We start from the raw sequence: 16,790 nt of genomic DNA, 5'->3' as shown, positions 1-16,790 counted from the left end.
AACTGTGTTTTGGAATTGATGTAACCAGCTCAGGTTCAGGGAAACGTCTTTAATTGAAAAAGGCTCGTGAGGAAGGCTTTCAGTCCTACCGAAGTGAGATTAAATGAGCGTGTGCTCATTCAAGCCAAATGTGCTTCTAAGTACATTCCTGAGCAGGGACAGATTTCAGCAGTTGTTCAACTGTTTTCCTGAAACACAACCCCAGAAGTTAAAGAGGACATGACAGCCGCTATTTCTTGGTGAGCCTATTTGCACTCTGCTGATCGAAATGCATCACAGGTCCATGAGAGCTATGCTGATACTCGTACTCGAAAAGTGTGAGAGAGAGATGTGCCTTTTTTATACAACGTGCTTTGAAATGCCAAGTAAATCGCTTTCACTTGATAAAAGAAAGCAGTCGACTTTTCAGAAAACAGTTTATTAAGTACAAGAGACTTGGCTGCTACACCTAGTTATAGACAAAATACCGTGAATAAAGCATGCATTTATCACAGACATCAATGACTACCTTGATTGTTTTTAAATGGCCTTTAATTCTGTATGTTTAAGGCTGTACCAACACAAAATTCAAAAAGCAAAAATAAAAAGTCATACTACAATAGTGGCAAACATTGTACAGACAGTGAAATCATTCTCTAATGCAGCAGAACCAGAGTTCTTAAAGATTATCATAAGGGAATAAAAATGGACCTGAAGTGCAATAAAGATCAGAATACATCTGGAACTTGCAGATCAGTGAAAGTGAATGTCATTCTCCAATTAGCACACAACTGAACCTATTCTTTTCATAAGTGTAATTATCTGTCAATTGGGAAAGGGACGAAACACACATGCTATTCAAAAAACCCAGATCTCTTGGTTCTGCTTTCTTCTTATTGAGGGCACTTTTGTGTTCAGACACTGAAAGAGCATTTTTCAAGGAGACATCTGACTGAAGTGCGGCAGAGAGCAGTACAACATACATTTGTTTACTCCATCCCTGTTAAAGAAGAGTGTCTTACAGTAAAATTAAAACAAAAAAAGGTGCACAACACAAAAAACCAGTTCTCAACTGGCACAAATGACAGCTTTCCTGACCATACTAATTTTCACCTGTGAAGGACATTACCCTGTATGAAGTTTGCTTCTTAAAAATATACTACAGAAATAGCAACATGGCATCCACATGGGTCAAAACCTATCTGGCTGACAAGTAAAATGATTACCAGCCCCAGAAACCCAGGAAACCCAGCTGGGGACCTGGAGCTAAAAGCAGGTTATGGAATCTTTCCGCATTAACAGTAGTGAAGCCTTTTTGTTGCTCATTTTTCTTCAGGTCCCAGTGCAACTCCAGAAATAAGGTAGAGGACAATGGGGTTGAACAGGTGGCTCTGAAAATGGGCTATAGTTGACAATTATGTTCACACCTTCAGAAAATGATCCAGTAGTCTCTTCTTTCCCCCCAGATACTCAAGATTTGCAGAGCTTAATGCATTAAAATGCATAAAAATATTACTTCTCCCTAATGAATTATTGCACACATGATCTCCCAAATGCAGTGGCAAGAGATCTGTGTAAGAAGGTGCCCTGTGTACAGAAAAATGTATTCCAAGTAGAAGATACGTAGCACTGCTCAGACTGAGATCTCCACCTTAAATAGCCGATTACAGCTGGGGCTTGCAAAGGGGTCTAAAAACAGCTGAGTCCCCAAATTCCACAGGGGTTTGGATGGATAATTCTCTCCTGCCTCCTTTCAGCAGCACAGCCTAAAATGCTACTTTTTCTTTCCTAAACAAAAACAAACAAACAAAGATAAGAACCTTGTCCTGCAATATAATGCACTCCAAACAAAATGCAATAACTACAACAGCGATTACAGGACTGACAACACGCACACAGAAGGCATCACAGTGGTTGGAAGGTGTTACCTAAACCAGCACACCGTTACTATCAGCCAGTTTGCATCTCGAAACCAGTGAACCATGGTGAAAAAAGCGAGCAAATGCCAGCAGAGACCCTGACATGTCACAGGCAGCAGGATAAATCCTAGTGCCAGGTCTGCACCTGGAGAGCCACAACTGCAATTCCAGCGTGCAAAGTGCTAAATAAAGGATGTTTAAACCTAAGGTAAAGAAAATGCAGATATACCAAGCTTCAAAACAGAAGAGAATAAGATGGGGGAAAAGCAGCCGCTGTGCTGCATGAATCTGGTGCATTTGGTTTGCAAGTTGTGGCGACACATAGAAGAACCTAGGATGACCAGCTGGTAAGACAGTTGGTGCCTTCAGTGGGACCATGGAGACTCAGATCTAGCCACAACTAGAATAAATGCAGGAAATAAGTCCATATATTGCTGCCTTGCATATTTAATATTAGGGCTGCGTAGGCAGAAGTTCTGCCGAGTCAGAACTCTTCAGTTATACCAGTGGAAGCGTGTGTTCATGTGTAAATGGCTACTAGACAGGCAAAAAAACACATTGCAAAAGGTCCAAGCTGGCTTCTGATCTGGCAGAAGGAGCCTGAAGAAGCTAGCAGCTGTTAAATGACAATAAAAGGGCCCAAGATTTCTGAAGAAAGCGGTATTTGTGTCAGAAATAGTGTGGCCAGCAGGACCAGGGCAGTAATCATCCCCATGTACTCAGCATTGGTGAGGCCCCACCTGGAATCCTGTGTTCAGTTCTGGGTCCCCCACTACAGGAAAAGAAACTGAGGTGCTGGAGAGAGTTCAGAGAAGGGCAATGAATTTGGTGAGCAGTCTGGAGCACAAGTCTGGTGAGGAGCAGCTGAGGGAACTGGGGCTGTTCAGCCTGGAGAAAAGGAGGCTGAGGGGAGACCTTATCACTGTCTGCAACTACCTGAAAGGAGGTTGGAGCATGGAGGGGGATGGTCTCTCCTCCCAGTGACAGGTGATAAGACGAGAGGAAATGGCCTCAGGTTGCGCCAGAGGAGGTTCAGATTGGATATTAGGAAAAAATTCTTCCTGAAAGGGTTGTCAGGCACTGGAACAGGCTGCCCAGGGAAGCGGTGGAGTCACCATCTCTGGAGGGGTTTGAAAGACCTGCAGATGAGGTTCTCAGGGACATGGTCTAGTGCCAGAGTTATGTTATGGTTAGGTTATGGACTCGATGGCCTTGAGGGTCTTTTCCAGTCAAAATGATTCTATGATTCCCTCCAAGAGATGGGAACTGAGGTGCTGCAAAAGCCTTCCAAGCATCCTAATCACTAGTGGAAGGCTTAGGCCTTCAACTGGGGTTTTCAAATTCATTGATTTGTGAAGGACTGTCTTGTGACCTACTACATGGGATGATTTTCAGTGTGTTCTGAGCTGCATCGTTTAATATTACTTTTTCCAAATGTCTTGGGTATCATAAAAAAGAGCAGCTACACTGAAAATTTTGGCATAAACTTTTTTATTTTTTTTGGAAGTATTTTACATCACAAGGGCTGTAAATTGTCTTGCTGAGGAACAGAGATGAATTTAGACCAGTACCTGTAAGGATCAATTCAATGCACTCTAATTTTCCTATTCACGCAGTTTTTCTGGCATCTTGTTATTCTTATTTGAAAAGTCTTTTCAAGACATATAATAGGCTTTCAGGTCCTAGCACAGATGGAAAAAGGATAGTCTTTTTTTTCCATACAAAATACTATTTTAAAGACCATTCTAGGTACAGTTGACCGTGCCTGGTGGCTGGGAAGCGCGCTAGGCAAATGAACATCTTGTATTTCCCTCCTGCCTTTCTGTGTTGTGTGACGACAGTATGGTACGAGTTCAGTCTGTCAAAATCTCATCAAAATGAAAATGAACATGTACGTGTGTTGAGTGTTTGCTATACTGCCATATTCTAACGGAGGGTGCAAAAAGGAACTGAAAACAAATGTCAGAATTTTGATAAACAGAGCTTGTCTGCCATGAAAGCAGTTAGAAAGAAGGGGACCAAAAATCTTGGGCTTGAATTTCATCCAAGTCCCATTTGGCAGCAACGTGCATCTTCAACGGATGAGGAACAGGGACTGGAATCCACCACTTGACTGGGCTGGCGCTTGTTTGCAAGAGCAGGCTCACAACTGCTCCAAGAGACAGCAGTTTCTTACGCTAATCAGAGGATTACTTTCAGTAAACAGCATTTTAGCAGGCTCTGCAATGACTTGAACGTGTTTTGCTAATTACTGCACCAATTACCGACAGAACATTTGGGTACAATGCATTCCCTCATACCTCTCACATTCGCAGTTGGCAGACTGCTGCTGGAGGAGGTGTAGCTAGGGAAGATGGTTTCTTGTCAAATCTATTAAGCTTGCCTTTTTTTTTTCCAAACGAAAATTAATGAGAAGACACTGTAAAGAAAGACAGAGAGTTCATTTTTTTTTTTTTCTCTTTACTTTCTTTTTTTTAAGCTTCAAGCTGGTAAGTGATCATCTGTGCAGAACAAGATATTAGAAGTTTGGCACCTCCTGTCTACCACAACATATTGATTCCTTCTACAGAAGGCACTAAATACTGGCTTAAAACGGGAAATGAACAGCAGAACGCAGTTTTACCATGACACACAAAAAAACCTGCTAACTGGCACAGCTTCGTAGTACAGTTCTCAGTTACCTACAATAGTGGTGATTATAGCAGCAATGGTTAGCATTTTTACAAGTACCACATAAACATACAAATGTCAGAACACCTAGAAAACATGCAAAATTTCAACAGCAACATCACCGAATCACACAATGCATAGAATTATTATTATTATTATTACTAATTATTATTATTATTTGGCAAGACAGTGAGTATTTTTCTTATAAAACAGAACAAAAGAATTAGCAAAATCTACTTTTTTACAAACTGTTCTTAAAAAAAGTTGAGTTGTCATTAAAGTCAGCGAGTGGAAGTTAGCCTTAGAGAGAGGTTTAACTGAGAAGGAATTGGTCACTTAGGAGAATTCACATTGTTTGGTGGAAATGGGGCTGTGTTTAAGCAAAATATGTTTTTCAACTGCTGTTTTGGGAGAAACGGTGCTAATCTTGTCAATTTACAAAGTCAGAGAAAGCACATTCACATTAAAAGATTAGAAAGATTAAACATTGCATGCAGGGAAAGATAAAAGCCGTACTTTAGCTGTTTCTCCCTAGCACTGCTCACCATGAGACCAAGGTTGTCATAGTAAAAATGCTTTTCAAAGGCAGAGTTAGAGCCAGCAGATAATTAAAACAAATGGAAAAGATTTTCTAATTCCAATGTAAAACAAAGTAGGATATTAAAGGATAAGGATTATTCTTGCCTTATTTAGGAAAAAAAAGGACAAAAACTTCCATTGTATTTGCCAGCCTTTCCTACTGCCTTTCCACTACCTTCATCACACTTAAGATATTCTGCCACTTCTTTTTCTACCAGTCTTTAACAATTTGGTCTACCCTGACAGGTCTCAAGATGACCCTGAGACAGATGGGCCACACGGACAAAAAAAGACACTGACAACGCAGTGATGGCCAAGAACCACCCAGCTCGCAGCCACTGCCATAAACAGGAGCAAACACAGGTTCTCACCATTTCTTCCCCTGACAGCTTCCGGACTCGGTTAAGATGTTGCATGTCACGTTTTGTCTGCACATCCCTGAGTGCTCTGGGTGTCTCTGCACCTGCATTTCGCACCCATGCACCCGGCCTTGTGCAGAGGAACCCAGTCCTGCAAACTGCCCATGGAGAAAGCTCCTGTGGAAGGCAGAGCTTGTGAGGTCTGAACCATAAGCACCACGCAGAAAAACAAGGCCTCCACAAAGCAATTAACACCGCAGTCATCATTCAGTGCACCTCCAGCCTCAGCATCACTAGGAGAAGATTGTTTTCCTATGTGAACGTTATCAAAATCAGTTTGAAGCCAAATACTATTGCCTTGCCTTCTGGATCTATACTTTGCATCCACCACTGAAGGTGGAGGTTGAAGCGTCTCTTGCATTGGCTTGTTTTCAGGTTGGATATTTGACATGTAGTAGGCCTATTAAATACATGACAGCCCAAGGGAATGAGCAACGTGGGGCAGACCAGGGACTACTTAAGGCTAGATATGATGTAGGCCAACTGAGAACGGGCCATAATGGTATGGAGGACAGTCTTGGAATTACTCCAGCCTTCATAAAGCAGATCGAATTCTAGGCACAAGAAATGCTAGAGGCTTGTCTCTGTTCACGAAAATAACAGCTGAAGCAGCAAAGATAATATCTGTAAAATTAATTTTAAGAGTTCAGTTTTATAAGGTAAGAATAATACATTATTTTTTCCCCATATAATTTGCATTTTCTTGATTCTTTTCCCCTCACTTGGCTGTTTCATTATTTTTTTATGCTTGTGGGCTGTATAAAACAGTAGTAAACAAAAAACACAAAGGCAGATTCTTCAAGCATTCTGAAAGAGCTAAGCATCTCATTCCCACTGAAAGTCTATGCCATTGAATGGCAATGATAGCCCCTACCTCACTAGTCACTTAAACTGTGAACGAATTTTCTATTAATTACAACAACTAAAATTGAAATCTGAAAATGTACTATTTTTCAGATACTAGTGACTGCTGTGTAATGAATACTGAGCACAGAATAAAAGATTAGGCAAAAGCATCTTAATCCCTTTTGAAACAGTAAGTCCATTTCCAATGCACAGCTCATGTAATGGTGCTTGTGTAATAAAACAAATAGAATTCTGTGTGCATTACCAATTCAGTGAGAAAACAGCAGAAATAAATTCCTCACTTGACACAAAGACTCTAGAGTTGCTGTGGTTTAACCCCAGTCAGCAACAAAGCACCATGCAGCTGCTTGCTCAACCCCCACCCCAGCGGGATGAGGGAGAGAATCAACAACAAAACCTCATGGGCTGAGATAGAGACAGTTTAATAGGATAGCAAAGGAAGAGAGAGTAATAATAATAGAAGAACATACAAAACAAGTGATGCACAATGCAATTGCTCAGCACCCGCTGACCAATGCCCAGCCCGTCTGCAAGCAGTGTTTGCCCTCAGACAGCTTCCCCCAGCTGTATATACTGAGCATGACATCATATGGTATGTAATATCCCCATGGCCAGTTGGGGTCAGCTGTCCCGGCTGTGTCCCCTCCCAGCCTCTTGTGCACGCCTTGCCTTCTCATCAGCAGGCCAGTCTGAGAAGCTGAAAAATCCTTGACTGCTCAGCAACAACTAAAACATCAGTGTGTTATCAATATTATTCTTATTCTAAATTCAAAATACAGTACCGTATCAGCTACTAGGAAGAAAATTAACTCTATACCAGACAAAACCAGGACAAGAGGCTATGTTAAAACCCATCAGTTCAAGTAATGAGCAAGCCGTGTGCAAACCAGTTTCTTCCTCCATCAGATCAGGAATTAAAGCTTTAGACATCACCACTGCTTTAAATATGTTCCAGTGTCAAACTTTTCAACAAGCTCACAGGTGTCTCTATGCTGTGGGACTTTTTAGTTTCTCAGCCTTTTACTGCTGTAAATGCCTCTCTGCTGCTTTTGGGAAGGGTCAAGGTGCTGGAGACCAACTTCAGCAGAGCCTTGCAAGGCCTCAGCCAGAGGCAGTGCAATGGGGAGGAATGGGCTGGCACCTGGTTCTGCACAAGTGGATCTGGGAGCAGTGAAACCATGCAGCTCATTGGGGACCCAGAGAAACCCAGCTTGTTCTCAGAAGGGCCACTCCATTGCCAGCTGAAGGAATGCTGCTGTGAAAGAAGTGGAGCAGTGATGTCCCTGGTGGCTCTTTGCTTTCCAAAACTCTTGAGGAGATACAGCACATCCTCACGTGTCAGTCATATGATGTCCATGGGGAAAGCACCATCATTTAGCTGTCCTTAGGGTCTTCCCCCTCCTTGGCTTGCAGATGTCTGGCTGATAGGTGTGTCCTTGACAAGCCAGCCCTGGGACCTTGGCTTTTGGAGAGCAGTACAATGACATCCATGCTGGCTCTGTGCAGAGCCAACAGATGCACAAGGAGACACCAGCTGACATGGTTCTGTCCCCGACCACCAAGGAATGCCCAGCACATGGGCACCATCACCAGAAAGTACAGTTCAAGTGTTTTGGCTAGGAACATCGCTATAATTTATGCTGGACTGCTTTCTCTCCACAGCACTGAGATTGTGGAGATTCAGCACACATATGAAAGCACAGAAAAAAAATAAAATACATCCTCTCTCTTAAGAATAAGGACAGCAAAGCAGCCATCTCTTCACACTGACTTTCAGCAAAGAATGCTCATTGAGAAGTTCAGACCCACTTCCCGCCACATTTCACAGTGTAGAGTTGAGTTCTTCTCTACTCTAACCCAGAGGCTCATTTCAGGCAAATCAAATTACATTCATGTAAGCTCTTCTCCTTCCCAAACATTTGCGCTGCCTCTGGGAGTTCAGGCAGTCAGGGGAGTCCTGATGCTCTGTTGCCTGAGCCATGTGAGATGAAGTGATTTCCACGGCGGAGTGAGCCCAAAAGTTATGTACTGTTGAGGACAAGTCATCTTGGTCCTATTTCAAGGATGTCAGTGGAAGGCCCAACAGCACACAGACGTGGGGCTGGTCCTCTACACAGGAGTGAATTTCATCTCGTTTCATGATCTGAAAGCTCTCTCACAAAGAGAAGAGAGAGGGAGAGCACTCCCAGCACGAGAGCTCTGAGCCTCCAGAGCGCTCATGTGCGGTAATCCCCAAACCCCATGTGCCCAACACGAGGCAGTCCGCCCTGAGCACGTTATCCCCAAAGCACAAGGTCACTTGACAGGCAGGGAGGGAGCTCACAGCCAAGAGCTGCCCTGCACAAAGCAGTCCCCTGGGTGCAGATGGCAGGAGGGGGGAATATTAGAGGATCGAGGACTGTGGGAGAAGCAAGGGTGTCAGGGGTGGGGAAGACCAGAGGGTCAGTCACAGTCACTTGCAGCTTATCGTCAGGAGGAATGATCAGCCCATGCACCACATGTGCTAGTCAGGTCAGTCAATGCACTTATGGGATGTACACAGACACGGTGACAAGAAAGGGTAAAAATGAGCTAAATAGGGAGGAAATGTAGTGCAACACGAATATCAGTTTCCTTTAAGGCTGTTTTTGGTCCTTAGGACAGCCCAGGTTCTAGAATGACAAAACACCTGCTCTTCCTGATCCCCATTTTCCCACCCCACATCACTTGCGCAAACAGCAAAACAAGATCTGGTCACAAACATCTGAAACAAGCACACACAGCAGCACAACATGTTTGCATCTTATTCTCTACACAGCTTTCTGAGAGGGAAGCTACGTAGTAGATGGAATATGGGTGCACAGCAGCTTCCAAAAACAAAAACACAAATTAGCTTAAAAGCGTTGATATTCTTCATGAAGGAGAATGTGCAGCAGGGATGCTGTTTACATTATTAGATTGTCCCATATGTCAATAGCCTGGATGCCACTATCATAGAATTATTGCACTATGCAAATAAACAAGCTACGTGCTATTGTTTTAGACATCCTTTGTAATTTAGTCTACAATGTAGTTCACAACAGCATTTTATTCTCCTGCACTTAAAATCACATTTTGTTGCATAAATACATATTTGAAAATTAAACAGGCAGTTTGCAACACCCATATATTAAAGACTTCAGTTCCAACTACCTGCATGAATACATGTACATTGTGCAAACCCACAATATCATAAATACATGCATGAGTGACTGATAAAACAGAACTCAAGCCATCCAAGTGCCCACAGCTCTGCCCAGCGAAATGTGCAATCACACAAACAGATCCAAGTGTGCGCATCATGCACAGCCGCATCCAGATCAGCCCAGTGACCTCCCTGAATAATCCCCATGTCTGACTCTTGGTTTGGTGTCATGAGAAGGCCACGTGGCAAAGCCTGTGCTAACATTGGAGGAGACTCCTTCACACTGTGTGCAGGCCTGTGCATTGGCACTCTGCCTTCTTCTTAAGTTCAAGGCCAAAATTTGCTCTTGGTAGCACTGAGATCTCCCAAAAGCTGGGAGATGGTTCTGAGGGCAAGTGGTATGTCTGTGGATGATTCAGAAGGGTCTTAGTCTGCATTACCCTTGTGATGGTTTTCCAAGGCTGCAGTAGGGGAGCCAGGCTAATGACTCTGTGATACTGGCAAGTAAGAACCTTCCTCTGCCTCCCACACTGTCTCTGCACTCCGATTTGTGACCAGATTCAACCTGGTAATGTGGCAGAAAATTATCTGAATTCCCGTTTTCTCTACTGCATTTTCTGCTGGGTTAGTGAGTTGAAATGACTCACTGAAGAGGTCCAACACGTTGGACCATCGAAGAAAAGTGAATGGGAGGAAAAAAGGAAGGGAAAAAGGAGAAAAGTGAGCCCCACTTTGGAGCTGGCTACCCCCACCTTACAGAAATCAAATTCTGTCCCATGGAGCAAAAGCTCAGATTTTCCATGGGAGCATGATGCGGTCAGGAGCACCGTCAGCCACCCACCCTGCCTCACAGAGCCACCCCACACGCTAACAGGCTATGCTGGACGGGAGCAGTACCGTCTTTTGCCCGCTGCCCTTTTGACTTCATGGTAGAAGGTACTCAGTATGAAGAGCTGTGCTAGGAGATGCCAATCCTTTGCTTAGGCAGAGAGGAAGGCTTGTATGACTAAGCAGCACTAGCCCCTGGCCACACTGGCGTGTCTTAGCACTGCGATGAGCTTGCAACTCGCTGGTGGAGCAGGTCTGACACTCTCAAAAGTGTCTGGGAGTACTTGGGAGATAATTACAAGCAACTGAGTTGTCACCTGTCAGCTGAGCCACAGTCACTGGGACATTTACTCTCCCACCAGCAAGAGACAAAACCACGAGAGTGGTTTAAATCAGAAATGTCCCTCCCAGTTTGTTCACAAGCCTCCCAGGGCCTTAATACAAATGGTAATTCATTAAGCTGTGGTCACTGAATTCCTTGCAACTGTCCACACATGAAGAGTGAGTAATATGTTGTGCTAAATGCCCTTCATGACCAATAAATTTATTTCTGGAGTATGACACTAATTGGGTATCATATTTTTGCCATATGTGTTTAACTGATTCAACATAGTAGTCTATTTGGGGCTGCCCTGTCAGAATTTACCAGGCAATCTGCCATCAGCACCAACTGGAAGCTGGAGTTACTAGAGATATCACAAAGCAGAACAAAACCACCCCTGTAATAGTGAGGCTGTCACAGTAAGCACACATACTCCACAGCTTATCCCCCAACCAGACAAGCAAAAGTTGCAGATGTGTCCTGCTAAGCCAGGGCTATCAGATGTTGCCTCACCCAGCACACGGGCTGGACATGAGCACAAACCATCCCAATACTGCTGTAAACAACAGCTCAGACAGTATGTGGAATCAAGAAATCATGGGAAATTCTTTTTATGACTTCCCAGCATAAAACCCCAGAGTGCCAGCCCTTCTTCTGGGTCAGTCTAAGCATTTTTTGCTCCTGATGACAGAGCCCAGGTCTGTGTTGGGGCTGCACTACAGCACTGATGCGAAGCAGAACTTCAGAGACCTGCTTACAGCACAGCACATCCGCAGACAGTGATATGCCTCCTCGGAGACAAGAATAATTGTGAAATTAGACACTAAATAACCCACACAAAATGGCCCGCTCTGAAGCAACACGCCTAAGGCATACCCACAGAAGATGTGAACCATTGCCAAGCTCTGAGCCTGATAATAGCAATTTGGTTAAAAGGTCTGGTTTCCTGCCTTGCGAGGCTTGAGGAGAGACACAAGACAGCCACCCACGGAGTGGCTTCTTTCCCCTACAAGGTCAAGGCTGCTCTTCCAGCAAAGAGGGGTAGTTGGGCAGAGGAGGAGAGGTGGGAAGAGATCTGCTGCCCCACAAAGGCCAGCTCATAGCCAGCCTGGTGTTGCAGCATGGGAAAAGGCAAAGTGGGGAGGCAGGTCAGATCCTGCAATTGCTGCCACTGGAAGTGCTGAGATCAGTGCCAATGGGGAGGAACAGAGATCGTGGACATTTTTGGAGATTGTCTCCATGGCTGAGCTCTCAGCTGGCACCCCTAGGGAACTCCTTGGCATGGGACCCCCCTACTCCCTAGCAATTACTAAGAGCAGCTGCTTGAGTCCTCAGTGGGAAACAGCAGAGAAATCCCACAGAAACCAGCACTGGCTTTGCAAAACTATTTTTAACTGCATCACTAAAAGCACTGCTGTGCTACCAGCAATCAGATGGCTGGTCTTATCTGGAAGCTGGACAGCTGTCTTGCTGGCTCTACCCCAAGACTTTACACGCTTCCCTCACCTTCACCTACAAGTCAGATTTGCCGTGGCGCTGAAAGTCACAGGCACAGCTTGTACTCACTTCCACAGTGGCCACAATTTTGTTTCAAGCCCCAAAACCAAGTCACAGAAGTATCAACTCTGCCATCTGTGCCCACTGCTCCACCGCCAACCCTACAGCCCCAAGACGCAGCAGGCAGCAACCTGGAGGTGGCAGATTTGGTGTGGTTACACTGCCACAGCACACAGGACCCCGGGACAGCCGGCACACAGGAGAGCCAGGCTTTGTACCAGCCTTGCCACGTGCAGACCCCAAAGAGATCAGAACCAGGTGCTGTCACCTGCACAAAGCTTCATGGAAGGACAGATGTTTGTTATAGTGTAAAATCTCTGCTCTCAGACCTTCCAGTGGCACATCTCCTACCTACCACATCCCCTACAGAGACCTTCAATAAGGCTTGAGTGAGGTGCGGGCATTCTGTCACCTCCCTCGCACACAGGAACATTTCGTCCTAGCAACACAGAAAACAGGTTTTAAATGCCACCAGTTGGGTTGTTTTTTACTTCTGTGTGCTACCTTTTTTTTACCCTTTATTTGCAATTAGTGGTGATTAAAGTCACTGCACAGTTGCAGATCTAAAGAATATGAAGGATGTGCAGGAATGCCGAGGAATAAAGACAAACAAGCATAAAGAAACACAACCACCACAAAACCAACCAACCAAACAAAAAATGCCCTCAGTAACAGTTTGATCCAACACCCATGGGAAGTCAGTTGAGGTTGACTCCTTCATTGACTTCAACGGGCACTAGATCACCCCAGTGGACTTGTCTAAAGCCTCATCACAGCCCTAAGAGGTCCTAGTGGAACATAAACTAAGCTGAATTACTTGAGAAGTACTCTACATCATTTTAAAGGTCAAGAACTATAATCGTTCAATGAAATACTGAATTTGTTAGTGTTTTCCGTGTACTTAGAGGAGAATAATAATTACACTACAAAGTCAAATGCTGGAACAGTAGCACTCATTATTTTAAGGCTTTAAGGACCAAATTCTGCCTTCAGACTCTCATGCACGTTGTCCATTGTCTGCAATGGAAATAGATTATGTGTAGCTGACTTTGTTTTCCAGCACTTAAAACTACACAGCTTCTCCATTTTCTGTAGTAAATACAAAATTATCATTACTATCTCCATGATATCCTTTTTGTGAATTTCAAATGATGGCTTAAGACATATTTGATACATTTTTTCTGTATAGTTTGGGATATTATTGTGGATTTTTCTGCACTGTTGCATTCCGCAGAATACTGAAAGAGTGGGTCTAAGTCAGTAGATTTTACATTAAGTATACAAAGTGACAAAATACTAACAACCTGTGCTTAAACAGTTAAAATTATGTATATGACAGTGGTTTTGCCATTATACTCTTGCATATTGTTGAAAACAATACTTTTTAGTCTAAAGACCAGCAACATTTTGATCACAGAAAATCATCAAAAAAAACACAAGTTAAAAATAGCCTTTAGCTGACTACAGGAATTTTTTTTCCTATCTGGCACAAATGAGCCTCGGGAAACAAACAAACCAAAAAAATCCCAGACAAAAACTGTTGTAAATGGTTTTATGAACTTACATTGATGTATCTCTTATTTCTAGGTCTTGCTGATCGAGAATAGGCCAGCAAGTAAGAAGCAGCAGCCAGTGATAAGTTTGTCTCCTCCACTCTGGGAGGTCATAGTAAAATAAGAAATTGAAATATGCTTTAAAATAGAATTGCTACGTAAGCCTCCCTGGGGGTTTACAGTCACTGATGTGTGCATGTTAAAAATGGTATTTCCAGTCTATCTTGTGTTGCCTGAGAACCATTTTTGTCCTTTTAAAATCTGCATTTATATTATAACCCATAAGTACCTCTCATTTTTGTATTAACACTATAAATACTATGTTAGTAATACTAAACTATTTCTATTGACTTATTTGTAAAAAGAAAAATATATTATATATTTATATATTTTTATAAAGTGAATTAATACTGGAGAGAGGGCTATGGGGGAATAGTGTACAATCACAGTTGATGTGTATTATTGGGCACAAATTCAATGCTTGAAACAAAAAGAAAAAGAAAAAAAAAAGTGTTCAGGTGACATCCCTCTTTCAAGCTGTGTCAGAGGAAGAGTCATAGGATGCTGACACTATGAAGTTGCCAGTATTGGAGTGGCTCGCCATGGACTGGGCAGCCTGCTGGCTCAAGTTATTGCAGATCAGCACCAGCTGGTTGCTCTGCGCTTCTGAGAGCGTGCTACAGCTCTGGTAGACGCTGAAGTTGGTCTTCCTGCCAGGGATGTTGCCTTTCTCGCACATTGTCTTTACCATCTTGGCAAGCTTGTTCTTCCCCAGGGCTTGGCAGTTGTACCAGTGAAGCGCAGCCAAGTTGACGACGGGTTTGATGGACAGGTAGAAAGGCGCGTCCTCGTAGCGCATGGCCGGAGGCCGCCTCTGCGCATACTCCTTGTAGTCTTGCACGGGGCAGGTCTGTGGGGAGTGCTGGGTGGCGTACACCCGGGAGTCCGTCCCACCCCTCTTGCTCTTGGCATTGACATCTCCGTTGTCTGGACCCATCCACTCCAGGTACTCCAACCCGGTCTCTGTCACCCGCAGGCGGATGTCTCCCCACTTGAGGGTGGACCCGTGGAAACCTGTGCAGTGCCCAAACGCTTTCGTGTTGTTTAACCAGACGAGGTTCAGCAGCCCTTCGGGGTTGTACCGGCTCAACAAGCCTCTTTTGCGCAGGATTAGCTCATCGGCAAAGGTGAGCTTCATGGATTTGTGGGGCTTGTTTCCTTTCCCTTTACACCTCAGCTCTATCTGCTTTTGCTTTAGAGCTTCCTGGGACCTCTTGAATTCTTTATCCCTTGTAATACTGTATCCATACCTGTGCTCTTTGAGATACCGCTCCAGACCACACTGATAATTGGCCAGACTGTTTGGCTCGTATTCAGACCCATCTTTTTGTCTGGCATCCACAAAGAAGGAAGCAAGGTAGGCATCAAGCTCTTTGCAAGGGATGACGTAGATCTCCCGGGTCTCAGAGGGGTACTTGGAGATGAGGAACTCTCGGAAATTGCGGAGCGCCGTCTGTGTGCTGCGAATGGTCTTCTCGTTCTGCTCCCTGCTGAGCTCTGCCGCTCTCTCATCCTGGTCTGCAAGAGGGAGAAGGGGAAAGACAAAAGAAAGCAGAAGCAGTGAGTTTTTGTGATGCTCTTTTCTCCAAAGCGAATTTTCTTAAAATGGAAAAAAAAAAAGGAAAAAAAAAATCAATTTCACACAGAGAACTTGAAAACACCATTATATACCTGTCACATGACTGAAAAGCCAACTTCAGTTTCACAAATGACGTACTAGAGTATGGCACCAAACCAAAGTGAGCTCCTCATGACACTGAGGCACAGTTTTGTGCACGGAGATTTGCAGGAAACAGTGGGATTAGAGGCAATCTGTTTTTTAGAACAAATGCAAGGTAGAAGGTTTTTCTGTGCATCCCAATGCCATGCACAGGGCCTAATCTGAGTAACCAGCCCATTCTGAATTAGCTCATTTGTGAAACCACAGGTTGTACTGGTTCCAATATTTTTCCATGAAAAATAACTAAAGCATCATATTTATGACAGTAAAAGTCACCTTTAATCAGACACATTTTTAAAGAGCTGAATAAATAAAGACAGAAACATCCAGTACAAAATAATGCAGCACAATGAAGGTGCTGAGGGACCTGGCTGAAGTCATTGCTAGACCGTTCTCCATCATCTTTGCCAAGTCTTAGGAAATGGGAGAGGTGCCCGAGGATTGGAGGAAAGCAAATGTCACTCCAGTCTTCAAAAAGGGCAAGAAGGAGGACCCGGGTAATTATAGACTGGTCAGCCTCATCTCTGTCCCTGGGAAAGTAACGGAACAGCTTATCCTTGGTGCCATCTCAAGGCATATCAAGGATAAGAGGGTTATTAGGGGCAGTCAGCATGGCTTTACCAAGGGTAGGTCATGCTTGACCAACCTCATAGCCTTTTAGGAGAATGTAACAAGGTGGATGGATGATGGCAGAGCGGTGGATGTGGTCTACCTTGACTTCAGTAAGGCATTTGACACAGTCTCCCACAGCATCCTCACAGCTAAGTTGAGGAGGTGTGGTCTGGACAATAGAGTAGTGAGGTGGGTTGCAAACTGGCTTAAGGAGAGAAGCCAGAGAGTGGTAGTCAATGGTACGGAGTCTAGTTGGAGGCCAGTATCTAGTGGAGTGCCTCAGGGGTCAGTGCTGGGGCCAATATTATTCAACATATTCATTAACGATTTGGACGAGGGAATAGAGTGTACTATCAGCAAGTTTGCTGATGACACTAATCTGGGAGGAGTGGCTGACACACCAGAAGGCTGTGCTGCCATCCAGAGACCTGGACAGGCTGGAGAGTTGGACAGAGAATAACCTGATGAAATTTAACAAGGGAAAGTGTAGAGTCCTGCATATGGGCAGGAACAACCCCAGGTTCCAGTATAGGTTGGGAAAT

At 44.1% G+C, this 16,790-nt stretch overlaps 1 protein-coding gene across 4 annotated transcripts in view; it reads right to left on the bottom strand.

Moving 5' to 3' along the window:
* Nucleotides 1-402: 402 nt before the first annotated feature.
* The window catches only part of KIAA1958 (KIAA1958 ortholog), a 76,599-nt gene continuing 60,211 nt past the window's right edge, over nt 403-16,790 (bottom strand). The window contains exons 3-5 of one of the 4 annotated variants that reach the window (XR_010469030.1): nt 13,868-15,434; nt 4,199-4,317; nt 403-1,767 (exon numbers count right to left, since the gene is read on the bottom strand). Coding sequence is in view for 1 of the 4 variants with exons in the window: in XM_065046375.1 (XP_064902447.1) it covers nt 14,389-15,434 (1,046 nt within the window). In the remaining 3 variants the exon portion in view is untranslated. Of the gene's footprint in view, nt 15,435-16,790 lie in introns of all 4 variants that reach the window. The other 3 variants (XR_010469029.1, XR_010469028.1, XM_065046375.1) reach the window with 3 other exon arrangements.

The sequence above is a fragment of the Columba livia genome, chromosome Z, assembly GCF_036013475.1.
Source record: "Columba livia isolate bColLiv1 breed racing homer chromosome Z, bColLiv1.pat.W.v2, whole genome shotgun sequence".
Lineage (NCBI taxonomy): Eukaryota > Metazoa > Chordata > Aves > Columbiformes > Columbidae > Columba > Columba livia.
Note: the sequence above shows the minus strand (reverse complement) of the source record. Positions and strands in the feature narration are given on the sequence as shown.